Source organism: Gigantopelta aegis, chromosome 9 (assembly GCF_016097555.1).
Source record: "Gigantopelta aegis isolate Gae_Host chromosome 9, Gae_host_genome, whole genome shotgun sequence".
Lineage (NCBI taxonomy): Eukaryota > Metazoa > Mollusca > Gastropoda > Neomphalida > Peltospiridae > Gigantopelta > Gigantopelta aegis.
Window position 1 is genome coordinate 11,702,417 of NC_054707.1, and position 12,721 is coordinate 11,715,137.

The 12,721-nt window shown below is 35.1% G+C and overlaps 1 protein-coding gene across 1 annotated transcript in view; it reads right to left on the minus strand.

Annotated features, from left to right (window-relative positions):
* Positions 1-2,006: 2,006 nt before the first annotated feature.
* Positions 2,007-12,721, minus strand: part of LOC121382084 (cyclin-dependent kinase 12-like) — a 29,553-nt gene continuing 18,838 nt past the window's right edge. Inside the window, exons 6-11 of the mRNA XM_041511573.1 lie at positions 11,905-12,075; positions 10,579-10,768; positions 10,225-10,386; positions 8,301-8,495; positions 7,368-7,499; positions 2,007-6,081 (exon numbers count right to left, since the gene is read on the minus strand). Of these exons, the coding sequence (XP_041367507.1) occupies positions 4,716-6,081; positions 7,368-7,499; positions 8,301-8,495; positions 10,225-10,386; positions 10,579-10,768; positions 11,905-12,075 (2,216 nt within the window). The 3' untranslated portion in view covers positions 2,007-4,715. The remainder of the gene's footprint in view (positions 6,082-7,367; positions 7,500-8,300; positions 8,496-10,224; positions 10,387-10,578; positions 10,769-11,904; positions 12,076-12,721) is intronic.

Sequence of the window (12,721 nt, forward strand, 5' to 3'; positions counted from 1 at the left end):
GGCAATAAATATTAACATCACCCATTTCGGTGGGCGATACATTTAGTGGTTGAGCTTACAGCCAGAACCTTCCAAAACAAAACTGTTCTGTGTTTTTATATCAAAACATTGTTGTTGGGTTTTTTTTTTTAGCAAACATGTTTATAATAATTTACAGAAATGCTGTTTGAATACTTTTAACACAATTTAAATTATAAGTTTCAGAAATCACTAAATAATTCTTAAATAATAGTTGCGATTTTAAACTATCAACAGCCGCCATTATCAAAACATTAAAAATAATTGTTACCTGTATTTGGTGTCCTGACATGGTTATTATAGCACCTGTCTAGAGTGGTTTCTGCCAGAGAGTAAAATGGGTATGGTGCAATACCCAAATGCTTTTGCATATTTTATTTTTTTAAGTTAACTTTTTGACAAAATTAATTACTCTTTATCAATACTGTATGATTTTCTTAACCCTAACCCTAAACTTAATCCAGTTTCTTTCTGGGTGAGGCCCTCCATACCCTGTTGACTGTGGTTGCATTCAAGTCCATAGTGCCATACCCAAAAAGTTCTTTATAGCAGAAACACTGAGATGGTAACAGAATCCACTGCGAACACATAGGCAACACCTACCAAACACAAACAGTACTGTACATAACATGTTCAGGCCTATAGAGGGCACAGTATTCCATGTGAAGAGTCATGATGTTTATGTATACTGTTCATGGATTGGTTAAGCAAATTGAAAATCACGCAAACTGTTAATCAGTTGTAAGTTACATGTGATTTGTTCGAAAGAAAGTAATCAAGATGACAGCTGGATAATTAAATACACTGAGAGCATAAATAACACACATTTTCTAATACAAATGTCATATATATTAAGAAGGCAGACAAATAACATACTGGTAACAATTTAACTGAAATCTGGGGGGGGGGGGGGGGGGGGGGAGGGGGGTGAAGAAAAACAAAATAGTTTGATAAAAAAACAACTGTTTTTTGGCAATAACTTGTCAACAGTATAACTTGTCAATGAAAATAAACCTGTTGCTTTTGTAGGAAGAAGGAAGGAAATGTTTTATTTAACAACGCACTCAAGCTTTTGTATGAAGACATGATGTGTACAAAACGATTTTCATATCCAATGCAGTGTTGTTATGCCTTTTTCTTCAACTTCAATTCCATTTTTTTGCAACTTGAACAAAATCCTCTTTCAGTCGTCACTAATATGCCATTTGTCTGCATGCTTCATATAGGCCTATACAACAATACATTTCTACAAGATATTATTCAGTGGAATGCCCATTGTTTTTATTTATGCCCGTCTGTATACTAATGGAAACTAGGAGAAACAGTTTTTATTATAAAATAGCAAGCCTTCGAATCTCTTTATAAAACAAAATATATATCCATCTTAAACATTTTCAAGTTTTTCCATTAAAATTATTAACAGTGAAGTACAATACAAGACATTACTTGTTAACATTGCACGTTATGTTGTTGTCGGTTTCCCTGCACTACAGTCCCTGAATACATTTCAGTTCCTAGTGCTCCTACTCATATTCAAGACGAGTGTATCAAACACCTGAGTATTCAGCTCGCACATGTACACCTGAGTCTTTAGCTCATACATCTCGGTATGTATCTGTGGGAAGTGTAAACAGAGATACCTGCTGCTGATAATCAAAGGCACAAATATATAACTCAAAATATGGTTCATCACTTTTTAAAAAATCTTCCGTCAAATAATTTAAAATTATCACTTAATAAATGTAAATAATCTTAATCACAACAAACTGACAAAGTAGTGTACTAATAAGTATCAAATTATCAGTAAAATGGACAAGTACTCAGAATATCTACAAGAGTCACATAACATATAAACCGGTGTTCATCATCAACATACAAATTACAACAAGATTTCAATATAACAGGTTCCCATTTAGAAGATAGTAATTAATCAAGAGTATGTATGACAGGACTAACATAGATTTGTTTAAGAACATAAAACAAAAACATTTCCCATCATTCGTTTTTTATTTTCACCAGTTAACAGCAATGTACAGCAGGTGAATTGGTATACATTAAAAATAGTTCTATCTGAAATGTGTACATGATAAAGAAAGAAAGCTCAATGGACTGTCTTTCTAAACAAATAGCAATTTACAAGCATCCAAAAAAAAAAAAAAAAAGAAAAAAAAGGTATGATTTGTATTGATGAGGTTACAAATAATGAAACTTGTGAAAGTTCTAGGAAATATGATGGCCACTTCAGCAGAGACATGGCAATACAATAAAGGAGAGAGCAAAAATCTTATCTCGATCTATATTTTACCATAAGAGATAATATGCAAGACACCATACTGCATGGTCACTTTAAATAAACACAAAATGTTGATTTAAGTATTTCTTCTTTCTTTTATTAAATAAATAAATTCCTTTATTTTAACTTTTCAGCAGTAATGCTAATGAATTTTTAAACCTATTTTTAAGTAAAGCTTTTTGATAAAATAAATAAATGTAAACAGTATTAATTCTCAAAGTTGTGTGGCCCAATCAATTAAGAATATAACCGACAACTTTCATGATCACAATTATTTTAAGAACAAACATCTATTTCTCAAAACTGTTAAATTTCTAATTCCAATAAAAACAAAATATGCTATTCTTTATGAAAACAAAACTGCAGGGATCTAACTAATTACAAATAAACTGAGGTTAGGTGAAGTGCAAATATCAGTGAAAATGTTTGATATTCCAATTCTTATCCTCACATTACCTTAGTTATGTTACATACAATAAAACAATAAAAACAACCAAAAATGTATTACAAGTTATTTTTAAACTAGAGCTTAATTTAGCTTAGTTTTAATATACATGTGGCAATATAAAATTTACAATCAGCTTCAAAACATACTAAAATACAAACACATAGCAAACACAAGCTGTAACAAGTCAAACGTTCCAAAAATAAAATATATCCAATGATTAAATCGAGCCTTATTCTTTTATTAATAAATACACTGTTTCATATTGAAATATATTCTAGTTGTATAGGTATATATACACACAGATAATCATATCTATACATTCCAAACCACAACATTTGAGTAAATTCCCATTTACAGCTTTCCAATTAACAATGTGACAAATTAACACTAGAAAAACAAAACCTCTGGAGTAACCACATTTCATTGCTTTGGAAAATTCATTCACACTTCCCTTGCCTTCAACTTTTTTTGTGAACTGATTTATTTCTGAGAAAATGTTTTCCCAATTGATTTAACTATAGCAATTTTTTGTTCAGAAAAATCATTTTCCCCCAGTTAAATTTTGTTTGTTTGAAATTGTTCAAGGTGTAAAAATATACACGAGTACAGCCAGGCTTAGCCTACCTATAGCTAAATTATCTAAAATGTGTCGTGGCTGGCTACATTTGTTATTTGGCAAAATCAGCTACATGTCAATAATTTTTCAAGAAATCCTCTACATAAATACATCAGAAAATTCGCTCAGACTAAAATCTTTTCCAGTGTGAGTCGTGGTACAGTATTGATAATTTTCTTCAAAAACATATACTATAGCAAAACGTCTTCCCAACCTCCCAATAAATGTTTGAAATGGAAGAAAACGATAAAGATTTTATTTCATAATACACAATTGGATTTTTGTGTTTTAAATTTCCATGACACTGGTGCTTTTGGAAGATAATACCACAGAAGACTAGATGTGACATTCATTCAATACATCCATGTCCCAGGTTGGAGCACTGGCTATCCAGAGACCGGACCCAGGATGGACATGCCCGAAACCGTAGTGATATAGGGGCATGTTAAAATACTCCAAAGTCAATACATCCCTTATGGGTTTTTTAAATAGTTATTTGACAATCTACTCTGTGGCCAAGCCAAGGTGCAGTTGGAGCACTTAGCTATCGTCCTAATATTGGTCTAATAACGCATACCCAATCCCCCAAAAGGGAGGAATAGGAGGAACTCTTTGCTTAACTATTCCAAGTTTAATCTTTAATGTAATGTGTACAATTGTAGTCGACAAAGAAGTTTCACTAGTTGCCGGTTTATTCTGACATCACTGTATAATAACCAAAACGTGAAAAGTACAGCAGATACTGTGTTTAATGCAATCATTATTTTGAATTTGTCTGAACACTACAGTGATGTATTCTTAAGTCTGGTGTCTGCAAGTCATTTTGATTGGTTCCATTTCACGAATTAGCATACATGCTTTCATTTTAAGTCCTTTTAAGCTTTTAATATATTAAATTAGTGTATAGTCAGATACAGTGTTGCTAAGCTTGGTATATGTCTTTAAAAGATTTAAATTCAGCAGAAAATCATCCACACATACAAAATGTCACTATACAACCTCACTTCAATGAGTTATTAAAATCATGTTACCAACACCAAACATCACCTCAACAAATCTATGACCAAATACATATAACCAATGGCAAAAAATAACAAGGATGACGTGGACTCCAGTACAAACTAAAGAAGAGTCTAAGCTGCATCTAAAATACTGACAACAATTTGATGGATTTGTCTTAAAAATGTGTGGTCAAATTCAACACAAAAACCCAAACACCCAATAATAATGCTAATTCTCGGACTTGATTTTTGATGACGGAATCATGAACAGTTTGCAAATTCAGCTAAATATTTTTAATGATCTGGTGGGCAGCAGCTTAAAAGTCTGCACTGCCTACATCAATGCCAGCCCGCCATTCCTGAATTAGAACTGTACGAGTCTCTTCCGCGGTTATCTTGTCCACCAGTATATCCACGCCCGAATCCAGCACCCTGCTGTCGTGGAAATCCCGGTGGAGGACCGGGCGGTGGTCCCGGGGGCACACCTCTCCCTCTCCCTCTTGCCGTAGAATCGAAGTAGGGCATCGGTTGCGTGTTTGGAATGTTTGTAATGGAGGTGTCTGTAAAACTCTCTCTCGAATCGTCCGAGGTAAAACTATACTGTGATTGAATCCTGGCAGAAGACACGGTTTGTGTCACACTAGAGTTCCCAATGCTGGAGACCGGTGGTGGTATACTAGAATTGCCAATGCTGGAAATAGGAGGTTCGAAGTTTTGATAGTTCTGCGAGCCATAAGTCTGCCCCGAGCTGACCACAGACACTGGGCCGGGAACGTTGGAAACGCTATCAGTGTTATTGTTAGCCAGCGTCGGCCTCACCTGGGAGCCTCCCATAGTGACGGGAATACCCTGCTGCGCCAACAGCTGTGCCAGGGCCGCCTTCACTCCAGCATGTTTATCATACCCAGGCTGAACGGCACCCGACGTCTGAGGCAACGTGTTCGTAAAACCAGAACTAGCGACACTCAGACTGCTGGAAAATACTGAACTCTCGCTAGCCCCGGGATGGGAGTAAGCCGAACTCTGTTGATTGTCGACGCTGTAACCAGTGTCCTCATGCCTGTGTTTCGGGACGGTATCCACGGGGGACGTGAACACTGTTGAAGACAGCACAGGCTCTCCCCTCTCTTTCGCCTGTTTCGCGACCGACGCAGCTTCCATCAGCTGCTGTTTGAGGTTATCCAGCAGCTGCGTTGTTTGCTGATCGACGGAAATGTTCAGACTCTTTGCAATCTGCTTGATGCTGATACCACCTTGCTGCGACTTGAGAAGCTCGATCAGCTGTGACAACTGAGCTTGTGTAGTCTTACCACTGATCGCCTGCTCCTTGCCGTGACTCGACTTCTCTCGGCCGAATCCATCACCGCTACCGCCACCGCCACCACTCTCCGGTGTCTCAGCTTTCTTAACAGCTAAACCAGGTATAGAATCTTTTGAATTACCATTTCCATACACGTAAGATTTACCATCACCTGCTGAGGTCCTCCTGGAACTGTCGTGCGACTCCCCCGAAGCTCTCATGTCGATAGGGGTTTTTGTATCTTTCCCTTGCAATCCACGACCCACAGGTGCAAGTTTCATTGATTGTGGAGTAGTTGATTTTGAGGGAACACCACCCATTTCTTGTTCCTTTCTCATCTGTTCTCGCATCAATTTTTTTCTGTTCTTACACCATAGTTCGTGACAATCCTGATCTCTTGGCAAACTGAAAGAAAATTTTTCATTATTGAGACGACAATATAATAACCATCTTAAAAAAACCTTTCAATTCAAATAAATAAAAAAATTCCATTAATGAAAGGGCCATACAATAAATATCCAAAATTACTGAATTGACATAATACTGACCAAATGCAAGCAAGTGCATTAAGTTTACCTCAGTTGTAATGTTTTTATATGACAGACACAACATAATGACAAAAATGTTTTTAATTATATGTTTTCAAATAGAAATACAGTTGTTTATAGCATGATATACTCAACATGTGACAATAAGTTTTATAAATGACTAAGCATTTTGAAATCAAACTGACATAAAAATGACACTAAACAAAAAAAATTGATCATTTGTATTTTACTTTTTTAACATGTTTATTTTAAGGACAAAACATGAAAACCACAATAGGTTATGAATAAAATGGAACAATTTATGCAATTTTTACAAGTCGTGACAGGATAAAACAAATAATTGCATGACAGTTCTTTCAAAAAATTCTTCAGCATACAAGTCTGAAAATGAAACATATATTATCAAATATACATCAGTATAGGCCATGAATCTCCAAATCGGATACAATACAACTTTTGTCAAATCAGTAGATATCTGAAACATATTTCCAAATGTTACACACGGAACACACAAATATTATACACAAGTATTATAATGCAGTGTTCGAGATTAAAAATTTGGGGCAGTATCCCAGTTGGATACTAACATTTCAAAATCTGGTATCCCACCTGATAATTTAGTATCCCACTTAAATGAAATTGATAAATAACATCTAACAAACGTGGACGACACTTACTTAACTTCACTAGTAAATGACAACTTGCATTGTTTCAGCGAAAAATAAAAACACAGGATTAAAAAAAAAAAAAAAAAAACATTATATGATATCCCGGTGGGATACTGGGTTATTTGAAGTCTGGTATCCAAAATTAAATTCCCAGAATATCAGGATACCGTTAATTTCAAACACTGCAATGAACAAATAAACAAAACACCATTAACCTGAAAGCAAGAATGAGTGTAAGAATCTGTAATAAAATACCAACATTTCAAGTAGCCGTGTTTGTATTCGTACAAAACCCTGTCACCATGAAACAGGAGGCGAGACCATTTCAGTACAGCAACATTAGTAAATTACAAATCCTTTTTTTTTTTTTTTAAAGCATAAATGCTGTTATATCCATATTCACAATTGTTTTTTTACAAAGTGCAATTCCTATCATCAACGTGACTATGGCAAGTACAATGAAATTGCTACTTACTCTGGCGGCGGTATTCTTGCTGGAATGATATCTCGTAACCACGGACAATACAGTCCCTGTTCTGCCGTACACCTCCGGCCTGGGTCCAACTCCAGCATGTGATCCATCAGATCTAAGGCAAGCTTTGGCAGGCTTTGAAAAACAGTAACATGTCAATCGATGCAATAAACACAATTAGGCAACAAGACATAAAAGGCTGGCTTTGAAAAACAGTAACATGTCAATCGATTCAATAAACATAAATGGTGAAACAAAGACATAAAAGATCATTTGTATGCATGTCCTAGAACACAATTTTACACAAAATGTTCCACTGTATATTGTACTAATTTAAGAAAAAAATAATCTATGATGTTCTATTAATGCACTTGACAAGTTGTCAGGGGCCTCTCATTCATAAAGATCTCTTAAGCAAGATCGTATCATCACTGCAAGATAGCAAAGTTGTTAAAGGTTTAGTGAATTAAGCCACAGGTTAATGTATACAGTGAAACCCCTAAACACAGGACGCTCTGTAAACTGGAATTCCTCCAAAACCAGATGTTTTTCATTGTCAAAGATCAGAACTCCGTAAACCAGATACTCCTTAAAACCAGACTTTTTACTTGGTCCTGTAGGTGTTCAGTTTTGAGGTGTTTCACTCAGGGTTTCTGCCAGAGGGTAAAATGGGTATGGCTCCATACCCAAATCTTTTTGCAATTTTTTTTTTTTTAAGTTAACCTTTTGACAAAATCAATTACTCTTAACACTACTGTGTGATTTTCTTAACCCTAACCCTAAACATAACCTATTTTCTTTCTGGGAGAGGCCCCCCATTCCCCCTGTTGACTGGTTGCATTCAATTCCATAGCACTATAACCAAAAAATTCTTTCTGGCAGAAGCACTGTCAATGTATATGAAAGGACATGTAAAAGTTTAAGATGAGGACGTACAATGAAAATTCTTCTCGCAGTCGTCTCCTGTACTGGCGTTTTGGTTTGAACGTGTGAAAGAGGGGCAGCTTGATCACATCGGGCCACACCGCAGGGCAGGGAATTCCACACGTTTTACTGATCAGCTCCAGTTGCAGGAACTCCTGGTTCGCTTGGAAAATCGGTTTTCTTGTAAACAATTCACCCAGGATACAACTGAAAGAATCATAATTTACAACTCTAGTTTTCTACATGTGAAATTTATAAATATTTAGTGATGGGGAATCAGATAAAATTTTGTGATCAATCATCAGTTTGCAAGTTAAAAATTAAACAAGAATTCTGTAGAATTAAATGTCTCACCTACCATAAACATATTCGGTGCCAACGATAGATGATGCATAAGATGTTTATCTCCAAATTTTAATTTGTTTGAAAATTTACATGCATTTTGATGAACATCCATTGGGGCAAAAACAAACCAAGCTTCATTGATCTAAAACAAATAGTTCATGATAAATGGACCTATACACGAAACTTGAACATTAAGCTAAATGTACAAGTTGACATTGTAATCCCTACAAGAAAAATAATACCTTTGTCTCAACTTGCCAGACAAAATAGTTTGTCAAACATGTAAAAATTTAGGCTATTAAACCAATTTTAATGCTTCTGGAATGCCAAATAATTGTTAAATTTATTTGTTACGACTGTTCTGCAATTTCAGCTTTAAAAACAAGATTGTTAACCCATACTGTTTAACTCCAGGTTCCAATAAGAGCTACTCTTGGCAAACTAAGTTCAAATTAACATATAGCTCCCTATTTTTCTTTCGATGAACCGTTCAAAAATGCGCCAAAATTCCTTCAAGATACTGCCCACTTTCCTTTTTGACATAATCCTACAGGATATTCAAAATTCAATAGGACTAAAATTGCCCCCGCCCGCTACCATTTCAGTCAGGTTGCTGGTGCTCCCGTGCACTTGCCAGCATGGCCAGTCCCCTCTCCCACCTACTCCAACCCTTTACTGTTCTGGACGAAGCCAGCCAGCCAAGGCCTGCATCTGCATCCAGGGCAGGCGTGCGCTACAACAGCTTGTTCTGAATAAGCACAAAAAACCCTATGATCTGACCTGACACTGTTTACCAACCATTCTATATATTGTAGATCCTGAAATTAATGCGTCCCATAATATTAATGCGAAAAATGCGAGATCGTGTTATTCGCATTAATAATATGACGCATTTATTTCTATGTTTTTGTCTATGTGCCCCATGTTATTAAAACAAACAAAGATTAAAATTCTAATATATTTATATCACATAACTGGAAAACAATTCATCGTAGGCGAGACAAACTAATTGTCCAATAGTTCAGCAGGCTGCCAGCCACATGTGATGATCGCAGGGTCTTTGGTCCATCGTGCGTCAATGTGTTTTAGCACGCTAATCCTGTCGACAGTTTCTTTGTTTTTACTGTTCAAGTTTGATGCAATTTTGTCGGCATACCACTGGGTAAATTGTTGTTTCATTATGACTTTGAAATCACCATTCACATATAAAGATACAGCTGTAATAGTACATACATATGTTTAACCAGATTACATAAAAGATTGCTATAAACATATGCTTTGAGTTGATCTCACCAAAAACACAAGTGACTAAACAGGGTAACTGATGTGTTCACACAGACATGTTAGTGAGTTGATCTCATTGAAGAGACCTTAAACTCGCATTTAACCTAAAAGTACACAGACGTGTGTTGTTAGAAAAGTAATATTTCAAAGGGAGGCCTATCGCATTAATTTCATGTTGCATTTTAGTCTGCCCACCGTCACTCGCATTAATTTAGGGACGTGTTAATTTCAGGATCTACAGTATTCATCAGCAAACCACAGTGCTACTGATATAAAACACTGACATTCATGTAAAGAAATGCCTTACCCAAGACTCCAGACATCTATGGCAGGTCCGTATCGCTCCTCCCCCAGCAGCAGTTCCGGTGGGCGATACCACAACGTGATCACCTTATTAGTGTACAGTCGATCCCGGTCGTCCGCACAGTAAAAACGTGCCAAGCCCAAGTCAGCCAGCTTAATGTGCCCTCTAACAAACAAACAACCGTTAAAAACAAACACATCTTTCTTTAAAAAACCTTCAATTACGATCCATTGAAATATACTGCACTTGTAATTATCTTTTTGCATGTATTTAATCTTTTAAAGAACTTTTAATTTACAAGATGCAGTAATTTTTTTTTTAATTGAAAGTAAGCAAGAGGATATTGAATGAGCTTACCTGTTATTCAAGAGAATGTTTGAACACTTAATATCTCTGTGTAAGAAATTCTTTTTATGACAATAATATAAACCATCTAGTAGTTGCTTCATAAAAGATGCTATATGGTCTTCTTTAAAATTGACAAATCCCGATTCAAGAAGTCCCATCAAATCATGGTCCATGTACTCGAACACCAGATAGAAGGCACCTGGCAAATAAAACAATCATTTATCTTAAAAAAAAAAAAAAAAAATTAAATTAAATTTCAAAATTCAATTAATAAATAAATTAATTAATTAAATGTTTCTACAATGGTCAACTGCTACAATTTAAATTCTCTATTTTATGACTGAACATTTTCCAGAAATAATTATTTTCCACATTAAATTTCAACAATGTCTGAAATTAATCCAGCACTTGAGCAAATCTTCATTTATAAGGAGCGCTTATCCGTTTGGAAGTGCGAGGAATTATTTTTAGGGGAGACAAGGTGTGTGGTTTTTGGAAAGGCAATAATTATTTAGGATGATTTACAACAATTCTGCAGAATCAAATGTCTTGGCACTTAACATAAACTGATTCAGTGAATAAAGAAATAATTTGTGATGTACCTAACATTTATATAAAAAATTAAATTAAAAGAAAGATAAATCAATGTTGTTGTTTTTAATTAATTTATAAATACAGGTGTTAGAGGGGCTGGAACAAAAAAAGCTTACTGTGGCCGGGGTCCAGGGGCAGCTCAAGGGCCCCTGAAGAAAAATTGTTTGTAACCCCCAGAACTGCCAAAAATTGCAATCAATGCTAACAATAATAACTTATAATACAAGGCACATGTCATAAACTTGAAACTGTGAAAACATGCAAATGAACCTTGTGTGGTCAACAGTATGTTGAATATGTTTTGTTGTTTTTTAGATGAAATGAAAAAGCGCATTTACGCATTTTCGCATAGCTCTCACATCCCTGTAAATAAGACTAGAAATGAACAATACAAGACGAACATAACTCATCTCATATACTTCTTTAGGCTACACCATAAATTTAAATAGATTCGGTTACGTTAGTGAACTTAGTCTTGCAATTCTTTTATGTACAACAGGAGTTTTGACTCGAGTTATCGGGGTTTGAATCAAGATACAGATGTTCAGTGGCCAACTTATCTTCAAGACGATTCAAAGTGTAGTCTAGTTAGCAGCTACAATTAATCTGAATACTGCAACACCAGATATTAAAAGGGGTGTTACATGATAGGCTTTGGTTGTGTGTTTTTCACATGATATACAAGAATAGAGAAAAAAAAAATAATGTTAAAATCTCCTGTACAATAAATACATAACAAACCTTTGTCTTTCTTGAAATCGGAAGCATCTTGTTTGTCTGTTACTATTTCTTTCAGATTTACAATATTCGGATGCTGGAGCTGGCGTAAAATTTTGATTTCCCGCACTGCCGTAATTGGAAAGCCTTCTTTTTCGTTTTCCAGACGGACTTTCTTCAAAGCTACAAATTCATCTAAAAACACAAATAACAAGAAAACAATGAATGTCAGAATATATTCTACAGAATCAAACATTCACCAACCATTAAAAAAAAATGCTTTTTTTTCATTCCCCTCCTCCCGCTTTCTCTGTTGTGAACAAAATAGTATTTCATAAAATAATTCATGTACGTAATAACAGGCAAAATCCAGGATTGACTACTAAAAAAATTAGGATGACAAGATACCCATCGAATATATGGACACCAATATTCTAATTAAGAAAATATATCTCATATGTAAAGTTAGACGTTAAAAAGTTCTAGTAGCCAGAAACATTTTCATGGTTCATACAGATTTTTAGCATAAAATTTCATAAATTCTATTTTTAGGACCCCCACTCAAAAATTATGACATTATATACACTATTATATATGTCAACTCTTTACAGTCCTGCTTCAGCAGGTTTCTGTATGTTATTGTTATAAAGGAATCAAAGCAACTTGTCCTATACTAGTTACTCAGCCACACACTTTGTCATTCAACATAAATGGTGGATTATTTCTGATACCCATTAGGGAACTCAAATGCTAAAAAATACATTAACATTTTAATGTTCAATTTGTATTTAATGCTCTTCATGTGTCATTTGCATGCATTTTTGCCCATCTTTCCCAAATT